Below are 15,840 nucleotides of genomic sequence, written 5' to 3'. Positions count from 1 at the left end.
GGTTTGCATAATAAAATTTAATATGTCTAATGAATTGAAATTTGTTTGTTTGGTTTGCAGTAGAATTGAAATACAATGATGAAAAAAATATAAAAATACCTTTTTTTAATATTTTTTAAAAAAATTGTTTTTTAATTATAAATAATAATAAAATTAACATTTAATTGGAAGCAAGGAGTAATTGGAAGCATTTTTTAATTAAATTTCAGAATTTAATTAAAATATTTAAACTCCGTAAATGCTATTGTTAGAAATGCTTGCTTTGGCACATCTACTCTATGGATAATGGTGGCACGGGTCGGAACTTTATTCCTTCGTTGTAATGTAAAAAATTATAGGGTTGTAAATGTGTCATTGTATGATTTTGTTGTGTGTAATCGTATATATTTTGAAACTATAATGATGATACAAGTTTTCTTTGGCGGAGTTGGTTTGCATGATTTTTCTCCCGAGGGGCGAGTTTGAATCTCGTTTGTGTCATCTTCTTAATTTTTAGTTTTTAATTTCAGATTTTTTATGTTTCTGGAATTTTTTGAAATAAAAGTCTTGAACATGGGACCTCACATATGAAAAATAAAGAATTAACCAACAGACCAATAATAATTTATAAAAAATATCCATATCTTTGTTCTTATAGTCAAATTGTGTTGTTGTATGAAAAAATTTATATGTTCACCCTCTGTAAATGCTATTGTTAGAAACATTCGGAGACATAGAGCGGTATCGGATTATGAATAAAGATACATATAGCATTGTAACAACCATGATTTTCAGGATTCCATTTATGATTAATCACGTTACCCAATGGTGTTAAGGATAATAATCATGAAGGTTTTATATAATTATCATATAACGATGGTTGGAGATTGTTTCGGGCTTGAAAAACAAAAAAAAAAGTCACGCGATCAGTGACTTATGCGACTTCTTCATGTTTTGGATAAGGGGGACTTTCATGCAACTTTACCCACATGAAACCCGCATTCGCGCCTAGATAAGCTTTTAAGTCGATTTTTCTAAAGGTTTTCTTCATTATCTTATATCTCCTTCATCTCAACTCCGTTTGGACGATTTTTGTTGTTATAGTCTCGGTTTTTGAAGCTTTTCAAAAGTAGATCAAGAGGATTAAAGTTTATTAAGAGATCCAAGAGTATTTGAGAATCCAAAAACTAGGGTTTTGTGTGTTCTTCATCTTCCATCCTCGTCTTACATCTTCATCTTACGTTTTGGGTTCCTTGAAGTAGAAAAGATCTTCTGGAAGGCTTTGGAGCTAGGATTTGGAAGACTTGTCCGTAGATCTCAAGTTTCTCCAATAGGAAAGTTAACATTGGGGTAAAATCTAGATTTAACCTAAATTTAGCAAGGTGAATTCAAGTTGCTTGTAAAAACTATGTACATGCCAAAAATGTGTATTTTGATGTATTAAAATGTTTTCCTTAAGAATTATCAAATGTGTTGAGTGTTTGGTGAAATTTGCATACTTGGTACATTTAAGTTAATAGATCTTGAAAAGACATATATTTGGGATCTTTGAATATTTTATTAAATAAATCATAAGTGTGTGTTATTCTGATGTTTTATCTCATAAATAGAACGCATATTGTTGTGCTACGGGATACTTGGAAATATAAATGGTATGGTTTTTAATTGAAAAATGATTTATCCCAACCTATGATGGACTTTGAGTTAATCATGTATTTTCATAACCGTCGGTTAAATGCGTTTTATTGCTTTTGATTATTTTTATTTAATAGTCAATTGAGTTGTTGGCTCGGTTTTGACTTAAATGAATATTAGAGATATTTGTCCGATTTAAATTGCTCTATGTTGAGCTTTTGGAGTTATACGCAGTTATGACATATCTGTTTGTAAATTACACGTTATTTAAGTACATTGGTCATCCATTTGGGGTGATTGTAAATTAACTCGTCATATCGCATATGATGAGTATATGGTTGTTGGACCACTAGTCCTTTCATTTTGAGTAACAAAGTATATATCCCTATTTAAATCATATGATTATTCCCTGTTTGTCAGTTGTCACTATATACTAGATGATCTTTTCAAGTAGGCACTGGGAGGATTGAGTCTTGAGATGCTACTTTGGAGGTAGGCACTAAGAACTCTGTCGCTTGAGGTAATGCCTTGGAGGTAGTCCTTAAGTGTGTGGATCCTTGGGGTGTTACTAGTGGGAGTAGACACTTAGTTTAACCGACTCTTGAAGTGAAACTTATTAAGCAGTCGTATGGACACTTGGACTTTAAGTCGTGAAGTGTTATTCGATAACATTGTTCGAGTGACATAATTTTGTATTCTCATCACTCTCAATAGATACGGGTCTCCCTCGTTATTGTTAAATGTTATTTTTGGGTAGTAAATTATCCATTTTTAGTATTGTTCGAGTCTGACGAGTAGCCATGATTTATGGTTTTGATATATTAGATCCCCTCCATATATTAATGTCTTGGAATTTAGAGTTCTATTTATGTTTTCAGTGATTGGATATTAACACTTATTTGCATTTCTTGTGAGTCTTGGACTTCTACTTTCATGTTTGATGGATGTCTTAATTAATGGGTTTTTCATCACGAAAATGGTGAGTTTTGGGAAAGATATCGCTTTCATTCCAAATACACTTCATATTGGAAATTGTGATTTAATAATATTCTTTCCATTTCACTGTTTTTATAACTGGAGAAAAATACTTGAACTCACTAGATAACGTCTAACATTTTCCTTTGTCGGCATGTGCATCAGGTCCTTGGGGGAATGGTTCTAGTGACTCAGTGACGAGATGAATGCTAGTTAGAGTAATAAGAAGGAATTACTATTCGAGAGACATCTTTCATATGTTGGAGATAGCGATTTGTGTCAGGTTTTAGTAACACCTCATCTCTTATTATAAACTTGTATAAGGTTTGGAACAAATTTCATTGATGTTAAAATTTAGATTGTCATTATAGGTAATCAGTTGTTGACTTTTAGAAATGGATTAAATTCTTATTTGATATATTATCAAAAAATTTAAATTAGTCGTTCTTTTCAAATTTGAGGGTGTAACAAGCATGGATAGGAGGAGGGGTACTTGGGAAGATAGAAAGTGAGATATGAGGAGGAGGGGTTGGTGACAATTAATTTGAAAAATTATTACGTTAAATAGAAGGTAGCTTTCGCGTTTCTTACCTTTTATGTATGGTATTTATTATTATTATTTTTGGTAGCCGTTTGTCGGTATTACACCATATGTTTCTTTCTTTGCTTTAACTTATTTTCCTCACATTTATTATTGTTGTCTTTTTTACTTATCTTACGATTATGATGTGTTCTCGAGACCCTTTTTACAAATGATATGGGCGAAATGAGGAGAGAAAAGAACTCGTGTTCTTGAGATTTTTTAGACGAGAAAAGTAAAGAATCGGTTCCAATTGGATCGGATTGGTTGGTTATCATCATTGCAGTTGAAGAAAGTGGAGTTGGCTTTTGTTTGGAGGCTATTTAGTCTTAGTGAGACTCTTTTTAGGCTTCCTAAGCCTAAGGGGCCGTTTGGTTCGCGGAATTCAAAGGAATTTGATGGAATTGGAATGACTAATTCCTTTGACCAAATTCTAATTCCTTTGTTTGGTTCATTTCTTGAAATGGATGGAATCCTTCAAATTCCATTGAATTCCACAAGTTAATGAATTCATCATTTCTTGGCATAATGGAAGGAATTGAATTCCATCACCATCCACCACGATCATGCTACTATTGTTCGTGATGCCCCACCTTTAACCCCCACCACTGATGTCGCTGCCACCCACCCTACCCTAACCACTATGTCACTACTGTTGTCATCACACCTACCTACCCTCCGGTCACTCACTACACATCCCTATTACGACTATGCTACTAACGTTACTGTCACACCCCTAACCTAACCCCCACGACCACAACATTATTGTCGTCGTCACAACTGCCACTCACCCTATCGCACCCTACCCTAACCACCACTAGCCACTATGTCACTATTGTCGTCATCATACCCACCCACTCCCAATCACCTTGACGATCATCCCACCACTATCATCGTCAAAGCTGTCACTAATCCCCACCTCCCTGCCCATGTCGCCCTTAACCTAACCCTTCACCCCCCACACTACTATCGTCGCCTTCACAACTGCCATTTATCCGCACCCCACCCAACCCCAACCCACCACTAAACACCATGCCATTATTATTGTCGTCATACCCACCCACTCCCTGGCCCCAGCCACCCGACTACTATCCCACCACTAGCATCATCACAGCTACCACCCCGCCACCTACCCCTACCCACCCCACCGTCATGCCTTGCCCCCACCTTACCTTACCCTACTCTAACCCATCACTAACCACCATCCTACTATTGTAGTCATCATACTGCCACCTATTGCCCCACTCTGGCTTCACCTCCACTGCCTCGCCCTACCCATGCCTGCCCGCAACAATCCCCACCTATGGAGCAGGGTAGGGCAGAAGTGGTGGGGGCAGGGCGGGTGATAGTTGTGACGACGATATCAGTGACATGGTGGCTGGTAGGGTGTGCACGGGGCGATGGATGGGATAGTCCATACAAAGATGATTGTTCCAATTCTATTGAGAGATTTCATTCCAATTCCTACCAACCAAACGCATGGTCAAATTCCATCAAATTTCATTCCAATTCCTTCAAAGTCAAATTTCTTTGATGGATTCCAATTCCATCAAATTCCATTCTATGAACCAAACAAGAAAGCGGCGTTATGGGATAGCATTGTGACTCATTCGTTCTTTTGGATTACAAATAGGAGTAGTAAGTTTAGCATTAATTGGGTGGGTTGGTTACAGACCCCCCCCCCCCTTTTGCTATCTCTTACATGTAACTTGTTTTTCTAGCTTCTTACTAGTTTCTTGTAATAAAATCTTCGCCGTTCAAAAAAAAGTTAGACGAGAACTTTCATCCCAGGTATGGAAGCAATGGAAGAAAAGAAATCATAACCCTTGGAAATATTTAGTATATTTGAAGAACTATCCATTTCTTCTATAAAAAAAACAAATATATCTGGTTTGCAAGATTTAATAGTATCTGGAGTGATTTGGAATTGAATTTCATTTCAATCCTACATTTGGTTTGAAGGAAAGCTTGGATTCCAGAATTTCATTGAAATCCCATAAATATGAGACTTACAAATCTCATTGGGGTAGTTGATATTTCTTGGGATTTCATATATTTGTTTGCTTTATAATAATCAATTAATAAATAGGTAATTTGATATTTTTATAATTTATTTATAAAGAATAAAATTCAGTTCTAATCCAAATCCTGTAAACCAAACACACATTCTTTTTCCTTTTCTCTCCTTCCATTTTGAGAGAACACATATAAAAAAATATTTTTCTTTCTTTTTCTTTTTCTTCCTTTCATTTCATTTCTTTTCTTCCTAAATTCAAGAAAACAATGTTAATATTGATTGTTTGTACACAGTCACAAGTCACGTATATACTAGATACAACTTGCACTTTTGTTTCTTTTTTGTTTGCAAGTTGGGATTTTTTTTCATGAAAATGCGTCTCTAACCCCTTCGGGTAGAGGAAATGCTTGTCTATACATTACAATAGACCTACAGTTGTGTGGGTATTACTGATTTTGTAAGATTTGGTTTCGTTTTAGCTAGAAATACCCATTATAAATATTGATTGGAATTCAGATCATTGCAAAAATACTTTATCATTTCCTAAAACGTCAAGAAAACTGTAACACTCGTGTTTTTACGGTTGATCGTTTAAGAGTGTCGATTTGTTTTAGCAAGTTAGTCAGTGTCCAGCTATTATTAAATGTTTGTTGCTTTAGAATCAAGTGTCATGGTAGATTTAGGGATGTAGAAAAGTTGTGTTGGAGATCATCCGAGAGATTAAGAGACCTCCGACGCAAGTTTGATTACTCGAGAGGTCGCAAATCAGCTTAAAAATACAATAAAGTGTCAAGTTAGTTGTCAAGTGAGCTAAACTCACTTTAAAACTAGCGCCAGGAATTTTGGGCTCGTGCTAGTTGGAAATAGGCATTGTGATTATCATGTAATTTCCAAGTGCATGAGCTTATTATCTCATTAGATTATATATTGGATTTGGTTGATGTCATCGTGTATCTAATTGACTATAGACTAGATTTGGTTGATGTCATTGTGCACTTATCTACCAGTCTATTACCTTATTTGACTATAGATTGGATTTAGTTGATGTCATGGTATGCCTATCAATGTGTAATGCTCCTATAATATTGGTTTGTGGCTTACTTACTTGTTCCGTCACAACAAATGACAAATTGGATCTCCCCCGTCATCTTCGGATGTTTTTATGCCCTTTCAAGGGTAACACATGAGTTAATTGTTTATAAGACTTGATTAAAGATTTGTTTCCCGTTTTTAATGTTTCATAACTTTATTCTTGGTCGTGTGAGTATTGGGTTTTGGTTGCGTATAATTGGGTATTTGATTAGTGACTTTTCATCAAAAAAATGGCGGGTTTCTGGAAAGATGTTTCTTTTACGATAATTGTATTTCATTTGCAAAATTATGATTTAAATCAACAGTCTTTCAATTTTACTGTTTTATGATTATGATGAAAACTGTTTGAATTCACTAGGCGTTAAGCCAACTCTTTTCCTTTGTCGGCATGTGCATCAGGTTCATGGGAAAATGGTACTAGCGACAACATGATGAGATGAGTGCTAGATAGTTGCACGAGAAGGATTTAGCTTATCGTTGATGTCTTCCGCCTTTAGTGACAATTATTCGCTTATATTAGCACCCAACCTCAATTTAGTCTTTGTCTAAGACTCGGTCCATCATTTATTGATGTTGATTTTAGATTTGATATTCGAGACAATTCAAGTATTGACTAATAGAAAAGAGATTTGCCCATTTATTTGCTATATTAATGAAAATTCTAAATTAGTTGTTCTTTCCAGATTTAAAAGGTGTTTAAAACTCTTACAATTAAAAAATAAATTAGCAAAAAAATGTTAATTTGTGATGCTATTTTATTTATATATTTCATAATTTGATCTGCATTACTGTTATAATATATTTTGCAATTTCCTGAATTATCAAACACGTGTTAAAGATAATTTATGCAAGTTGTTGTAGTGTTTTAATGATCTATAATTTGTAGGTCATAAGTTTAAATGTTTGCAATAACTCAAATTCAATACCATATAAATGACAAGAATCATGAAATATGTAACACACAGTTAGCATATTGACATATAACTAGCAGCCTAGCAGGCAGCTTACAAAATAGTGAGTAAACTAAGCATCTTTTTCATCGTCCAAAGTAGAAAAACATTATTTAAAACTAGAAGCTTCTTGTAAAAAAAACAAAAATGATGATACTTGAAGATACAAAGTTCTTATACGTAGAACTTAAGCAAACCAGCTATAACCACAAGGGTGGTGTTTGATTGGTTTGAGCTTGGCTCCAAAGGTCAAAAGTACCAGGAGGTTCCAGGTTCAAATCCAAGGAGAAATAAAAATTCCCTTGTGGCCACGGGGGTTCAAATGCGGTGACTTCGGGCTATCTGCAAAGCAGGTGGTTGCCTTGGGATTAGTCGGCTCGCATAGCGAGTTGGATATCCAGGTTAATAATAAAAAAAAGCAAACCAACTATGTTTAATGTGATTTATGAACTATAATACATGGCTGGCTATGTACATTTTCAGTAGTATGAGTTGAGATCTCACCAGAAATTATTTTTTTAGCTTGAATGAAAACGTGAGAAAGTTTAAATGCATAACAATGTAAAAAAAGGTTTGTTTTGCAGAACATACGTTACATGATTATATGCAAGTTGTTACAACATATTACATGTGTTGTATGAAAGACAAATTGGTGTATCTTGGGACTTGGATCCCATGTTTCGTAAAAAATTTAACTTAAAAAATCTTGAATTCAGTGAACTTAAAATTCAACCAGTGATATGTATCTTGTGAGAAGACAAAGATGGTGATGAGAAAGAAAAGTAAAATGGAGTAGATAATGTCGTGGTAGCATGTTATGTTACAGTTTAAAAACGTTTCGAAAATGAGCTGTGTGTTTCAACTAGGTGTTATGTGCAAGACGCCCATATGTGGATGGTCTCCAAGGTTCATAACTTAACTTTTATGTTTAAGTCATTCATCGTTAAGGGTGTTCATGGGTTGGGTTGATCGGGTTGAAGACATTTGAACAACCCAACCCAATGCTTGCGGTTTAAAAAAGTACAACCCAACCCAATCCAAACCGTACGGGTTGATACTTTGGTACATTAAAATATTCTTCTAACCTTGAATATGTTATTTCTCTACTATAACTTATTTTTCATCATCTACCATTTGATACAAGTTATTCCTACTTCTTAAATCTTACATATATCACAGTCAATTAATTTTCTCAATATACATATATATGAATGAGTTATATAGAGATGGGGAATAGACTGAAAATATATGTATATGAAGAGGGTACGTGATAATGTAATTGTCTAATGTATATATTAATTAAAACTTAACAATCATATTAAATCCAAGAAATACAAAGATATTGGGTTCATCGGGTTTGGTTGAGTTCAAATAATAGTAACTCAATTTCAACTCAATACCTACGGTTTGAAAATTTTATAACTCAATTAGACATCGAGTTGCTTCAGGTTAAGTTATTTTGTGTTGGGTTGTTTTGGTTGATCGGGTTTTTAAGCACCCTTCCCTATTCATCGTGATGTTTGTAGTGTTATTTATTTTATGAATAAATAACTAATCTACCATTTTTCATTAATCATTTTATTGTTTTTACCACTAATTAACAAAAAAAGCCAAGATATCATGTTTTTTAGAGGTGTCTCTCTAAATACCATGTTTTTTTACGAGGTCCTCAAAACTTGACATTTGTCATACAAAAAGTGCATTTTTGTCTTTACCATTTGGCAACTCTCTAGAAAACATTGTAGCTCGCAAAAAATAAATTGCGAGTCCTTAAATTGCATCAAATGTAACCGCATAATATATATTTCTGTACAAATTATTAAACGGGTAGATTAATGATTCACCCTTATTATATTACTCAGTATCATTAGTTTGGTTTGTAAGACGTCACAACTTATAACAGATGGGGTGTGACAACCGACAAAATTATCATGATACATCTTAGAGTTTAACAAGAACACACCAATGTACAGTCGTTTTCACCATTTTTTATGTTGATTTTCCAAATACCAAAAAGTTTTTTGCTCGACAATAACATTTTATTTGGCATAAATAAATTTTCTTTAGAAGTTTTTCTTAACAATTTGTAAATTTAAAAACAAAAAATATAGGGAGGTTAATTAAAATAGCTATTTTGACTGGTGAGTTTTATCTTTTAGTCATTTCTCTTCTAAAATTACAAAAATAGCCATAGGTTCATAATTAACAGGTCCGCAATTTATGAAGATGTCAAAGTATAAAAAAATGAAGTAAATATATGAATTAGTTAATAGGTCTGTAAAAATACATTCGCGATTAGGGATGTGTTTTTTAAAATTTACATATTTGGCCCCTGCATTACGAACATATGGTTATTTTTGTAATTTTAAGAAAGAAATGACCCAGAATATAATAAAAATGATTATTTTAATAAATTTCCCAAAATTAAATCCTAGAATATCATATTTATTTTAGAAGAAACCATGAAAAATTACAAAAATGGTCCCTGTGGATTTCCAAATGGCCCATAAAATCTGATCGTATTCATTATGTGTGGGGTTATAGGGTCAGGCCTTCTTCACGTGCTTCACACTGAAAGCTACAATTCATTGCTCCATGGAGTTCATCATTAAATGACTAAATTACAAAATCCCCCCTTCAACTATTGACCAATATGCCATTTTAGTCGGAAGATTTCTATATTATCGTTCTTCCAAAATAATCAAACATTTAAAAAATACCAAGGGATGCTGAGAATTTCACGGGATTTCATAAGATATCATGCAATAAGTTGTTAGAAAATGTTAAATAATTTGTTTTGTAATAATCGATTGATGAAAATGTAATTTTGTTATTTTATATCTATTTTTATAAATAATGAAATACAATTTCATTTCAAATCCATTCAATCGAAATCCCTAAAAGAATAATTTTGCAAACCAAACAGACAGACTCTTAAGGATGTTTTACATGTTTAGCCTTGAGTAACCGTGAGTTTTCAGGTCAGCTTATGTGAATCACTCTGCAACCACGAATGACATGTAGTTATCGCAGGTGAACCTCCATGATTATAAGACTTTGACAGCTTTTGGATTCAAACCAAGCCTAGATGAGATTTTCCGCTACAATCCCTGTATTAGTTCATGATTTAAAAAAACAAATTAGATTTTCCGCTACAATCCCTGTATTAGTTCATGATTAAAAAAAAACAAATGATAAGAGTTTATTCATCTAACGTTTTTAAACTTGTAAAATTATGGATTTAGTCCTTATGGTTTTCATTTTTTGCATGACCGTAATCCCTTTTTTTTTATTGACGATGACTTCGTTGACTTGAGAATATTTGAATCCTTTTATCCTTTTCTTTTATTTTTATAATCAGAAAAATATAATGTATTATTTTATTTTATATGTATAAGATTGTACTTATATATATACTAGAAGGGTACTCGTGCAATACATCGAGACAGATTTCGATTTCAATGTTTCGTTTTATTTTTTATCTATGTSGATATAATACGATTTAATGTGGTTTTGAAAAAGCGATAATGCTTTATTTTTTAATAAAATATAAATTTAAAAATATTATATAAAATTTGTAAAAAATATATCAATATTAGTATCAAATTAACTATTTAAAAGTTTTTATTTGTGTATTTTTTTTTAGTTCAAAATTTTTATTATAATTTAATTTATCGTAACGAAGTAACTTAATTTAGGTTTAATAATATTTTTTTATAAATATAATAATTAAGGATTCTGTTAGAACTCAATAATTATCCTAATTATATTTTAGATTTTTTATATTTTAAAATGATATGTTTATTCTCTATTTGATCATGTTTATCCACAGTTACTTACACAAAATATAGAGTTTTAAGAGGTTGTTATTATGCAAAATTTACTTGTAATCTTGAAATTTAAGTAATATGCATCAATAAAGAGTACTTCGTGCATAAAAAATGGTTTTTAAAAGTTTTTGTCAAATGCTTTATAATATAGTATAAATATTTAAAAGTTTTTATTTGTGCATTTTTTTAGTTCAGTTTTTTTTATTATAATTTAATTTATCGTAACGAATTAACTTAATTTAGGTTTAATAATATTTTTTTATAAATATAATAATTAAGTATTCTGTTAGAACTCAATAATTATCTAATTATATTTTAGATTTTTTATATTTTAAAATGATATATTTATTCTCTATTTGATTATGTTTATCCGCAGTTAGTTACACGAATTCAAACATAGAGCTTTAATAGGTTGTACTTATGCAAAATTTACTTGTAATCTTGAAGTTTAAGTAATATACATCAATAAACAGTAATTCGTGCATAAAAAATAGTTTTTTAAGAGTTTTTGTCAAATGTTTTATAATATAGTATAGATAATATTCAAACACGCATATAAATTGACACCTCATATTGTCGGACCATTCCCATAGTTGGCCTCCTCACTCCAGTGGTCTCCTCCAGTTCCAGCCGTCGACCTCCACTACCAACCTCCTCATCAAAGGGTTCTCAATTTAGGAGGTGAGTTGTGCATCCGTGTTTGGTGAAGAAGGGGATTAGTGGAGAAAAAGAGAGGGAAGTTGTAGGTGTGGAGGTAGGAGATGCTGGAGATGGAAGCCACCGGTAGAGGAAGCTAGAACTAGAGGTTAGTAGTGGGAGGGGTCAAACGGCTGGAACTAAAGGACGCTGGCGGTATCAGGAAGTCGACGATGGAAAGGGTCCAACAGTATATGTGTCAAAGTTTGTTGGTGTGTGTGAATATATATGTGTGTATGTGTGGAGGTTCAAACGAGAACACCTTCATTTTACGAGAACGTGAGAACACCCTTATAATATGTGATAATACGCGTAAGGGGGCCATGTGATGTGCGGATGACGTGTTCTACGACTTAGGTCGCGCCAAAGGTTGTCTACGTCTATGATTTAGCAGCACATATGATGGTCTTAATGGATTATAGTATCATATCAACGACACCCTTATCACATGTGATAATACTTCTGAGGGGGCTTAGTGGTGTAAGAGCGACTTGGCCCGCAACCAAGATCGCATCGAAAATCGTCCGCGTCTCTGATTTAGTATCACATGTGTATCATATGTGATGAAATAATAGTATCACATGTGATTGTCTATAGTAAAAAGGTGTTCCTACGTTCTCGCAAAATGAAGACATTCTCGTTTGAACTATATATATATAATTTAATACATAAATATAGTATGATATGTTTTTTTAATATAATGAAAAACAAGAGAAAAAAAAAAAAAAAAAAAAAAAAAAAAAAAAAAACCTTAAATGTTCCTGTATTAACAGAGTCACTGTTAACAAAGTTAGGAGATGGACCGTAGTAATACAAAAATCACAACCATGGGTACCAGATCCATAATCTTTCAAGTTTATGGACGCTAGCCAATTTTCTTTAAACCACAAGGACCAAATCCATAATTCACTCTAAGGGGAGGCTTGTTTGTAAAATGATTTTGTAGAACTGAAATCAATCAAAGAATGACTTTGAAGAAATTTAACGAATTTTTACTACGTGTTTGATTGATAGGAAATGAAATGGAATTTATCAAAAGAATTGCAATCTTCTTTCTTGGCATAACACAACTTGAAAACTGAAAATAAATAACAATAAATGATCAAAACATCCATTTATTTTATTACATTTTCATATTTTTTTCTTAAATTATGAATATAATATAATGATAATATTAATTAGTGGGGGTACCGATGGTGGTGGTGTGGGGGAGGTGGGGGAGATGTGATAACAACAATAGTGGCATTATGGTATTGATGGTCAGTGGTGGGTATGATAGAGGGGGGTGGGACGTGGATGACGATTGCGATGATAATTGTAGTGGTGTAGTGGTGGGTGAGTGAGAGTGGGGTTGGGGTGAGTGGGTGGCAATTGTGAAGACCAACAACAATGAATAGTGTTGGTTAAATTGGATGCAAGTATTATTTTTACCCTTTTAAAACTAAGTTATAGAATCCGAGGAATGAAAACTTTTTTCTTTCACTTTTGCCAAGGAAATAGGAATGATGAAACCATTAGCCTATGGTATCTAAATGAATTTAAAAAAACTAGAAGGGTATTTGTGTAATGCAACGAGATACATTTTGATTTTAATGTTTTATTTTAATTTTTGTCTCTGTTGATGTTATAATACGATTTTATATGTTTTTAAGAAAACAATAATGATTTTATTTTTGAATAAAATATAAATTTGAAGATATCATAAAATTTAAAAAAAAAAAGTATATCAATGTTAATAAAAATACTTATTTTTTATGTAATTTTTTAATTATAATTTAATTTAAGTTTAATAATGAAATAATTTATTTTTGGTTTAATAATATAGCATTTTATAAAGATTATAATTAAGTATTCTGTTAGAATTCAATGATTATCCTAATTATATTTTACATTTTTTATATTTCAAATGAGATGTTTATCTTGTATTTGATTATGTTTATTTGCAGTTAGTTGTACGAATTTAGATATGAAGCTTTAATAAGTTGCACTTACGCACAATTTACTTGTAATCTTGAGTTTTAAGTAACATGTATTAATAAACAATACTTTATGCATAAAAAATAACTTTTAAAAGTTTTTATCAAATACTTTATTATAATATAGTATAGATAACTATTAACGATCCTGTGAAAGGACATGAATTGAAAATTACTGGAACACAAACTCAAATTCTCACCACTCGTGATTAGTATATAATTATTTTAGTCAAAGAATATTGACAAACACCTTAAATCCAAAACTTATAAAGATATGCATAAACTGTAACACTTGAAAAGAAAAGAACATAAAAAAGTACAAAAATAAGTTTGAATCAATGAAACCGTTCCTCGGTAATCAGTATCACTCTCAAATCACTCAAAGTCACACGCGCAGTTATCAAGGTTATAACGCCACCTGCTGCTAAAATGCGCATCTAATTAACCGAACAAGCCCTAATAATAATCATCACCATAATCTAGACATAAAACAAAAATTAAATCATAAATTAAACAAAAAGCGCAAACAAGTGAAATGACGATTTAGGACATAACGGATGATATTATAACCGAAACTGACGCCGTAACCAGAGCCTGGATGAGTGACGGAGCTTTGACGCCGTCAACGGCATTGCTGGCGTTACTATTTTGGGAATCGGCAGTGGGGCCGTCAGACGGAGCAGGACCAGCGGTGGGGGATGACGTCGGAGGTGCAGGAGGTGAAAGGAATGGTGAAGGTGCTGCTGCAGGTTCCGGAGATAGAGCAGCAGGTGCAGGCGAGGACGAAGGGGAAGTTTCCGGTGATAGAGACGGTGATGGAGATGGAGATTTGCCGAATAATTCGGTTGGGAGAAGTACATTGTCGACGGTGAAAATGCAGAGCGGCGTCGAATCTAGAACCGTGCTAGCAACACGCGAAGTGCCGACTCCAGAATCTAGTGTGACCGAATCGCCAGCGGTCTCAACAGTCAGATCGTACTTTCCGGCGCCGTTCGTCGCGAGTGTGCTAATAGGATCCTTCGCCGTCTTCAGAGATCCTTTTGGAGTGTAAGTCGCGAGAGCGTGGTACTGTAACAATGCAACAAGCTCAGCATTTGATAACTTGCTCAGATCCGGCACACCAGCCGCCTTAAACGCTTCGTCCGACGGAGCAAACACCGTCAATCCTTTCGCCGCCGCCGTCTGGAAAACCTTCAACACTCCGGTGTCAGTAATCAACTTCACAAACGTCTTACAACCTGCCTTCTCTAATAAACCAGTAATATTTACATCTGCTGATGGAGCAGGGGCCGTTAAAATCCCCGGAGCGATTATAGGGGCGTCAATCTCCAAAACCGAAATGTTATACGGAATCTGTTTGACAGATTTGGTGTAGGACGAATCAAGCTTCGAGCCGGGAACCCCCGAACCAAATCCGACCTTACCGCCTTTCAAATCTGTTATATTAACAAATCCGACATTCCCTGGGGAATTTCCGGTAGTTTGGTACAAAGTAGTGGAGAGTGTGGTGCCATCGGAGATGGCGTGAAGCTTCTTATTGTCGTAGTAGTCCAAAAGGATATGAAGGCTCAAAACGCCCTTGACGACGGAGAGTGGATGTTTCGCGGCGAGTGACGACACGGCGCCATTGTTCAACACGAGAACGGTGATTGTTTCACGGCTGTTGATCTCATCGTCGAGCTTTGTCTGTGAGAGGTAGTTGTTGAACTCGCTGTACTCTGGAAACTGCGACAAGATAGCGGTGATGTTGTGAGCGGTGACGACGGAGCCGGCGGCGAGTAGAGAAACAATGAGGATGGTGATGATGCGTAATGCACCCATGGTGGCGCACTTTAGCCAAAGACAGTGCAAGCTGAAACTGAATGAATGGGGTGAGTGGGGTTATGGGGTTAGAGAATGGGATCAGAGTTTAATAGGGATTTAACTTAACCATGGTTAATTTGAGTTCTAACTTGGGTTAGTTTTAAACCTATGCATGTTGTGGGGAATGAGCTGGAAATCAAACTGCCCTTATTTGGTCAAAAAGACAAAAGAGTCCTCAAGGTTTAACCATTGTGGTGGTTTTGTGTTTTTGGCATTTAATAACGTAAAACCTTTTTTCCATGTCCAA

At 34.0% G+C, this 15,840-nt stretch overlaps 1 protein-coding gene across 1 annotated transcript; it reads right to left on the bottom strand.

Annotated features, from left to right (window-relative positions):
• Positions 1-13,981: 13,981 nt before the first annotated feature.
• LOC112523235 (fasciclin-like arabinogalactan protein 8) lies at positions 13,982-15,551 on the bottom strand. The gene has a single exon (XM_025132758.1). The coding sequence runs from the start codon at positions 15,549-15,551 to the stop codon at positions 14,274-14,276; it is 1,278 nt and encodes a 425-aa protein (XP_024988526.1). The 3' UTR covers positions 13,982-14,273.
• Between the last annotated feature and the right edge of the window lie 289 nt (positions 15,552-15,840).

Source organism: Cynara cardunculus (assembly GCF_001531365.2).
Source record: "Cynara cardunculus var. scolymus isolate 2C chromosome LG 12, CcrdV1, whole genome shotgun sequence".
Classification (NCBI taxonomy): Eukaryota; Viridiplantae; Streptophyta; class Magnoliopsida; order Asterales; family Asteraceae; genus Cynara; species Cynara cardunculus.
The sequence above is the reverse complement of the archived record's forward strand: the minus strand, read 5'-3'. Positions and strand labels throughout refer to the sequence as shown.

Excerpts from the sequence above, each read along its gene's own strand:
- LOC112523235 (XM_025132758.1), bottom strand. The coding sequence starts at position 15,551 with ATGGGTGCATTACGCATCATCACCATCCTCATTGTTTCTCTACTCGCC.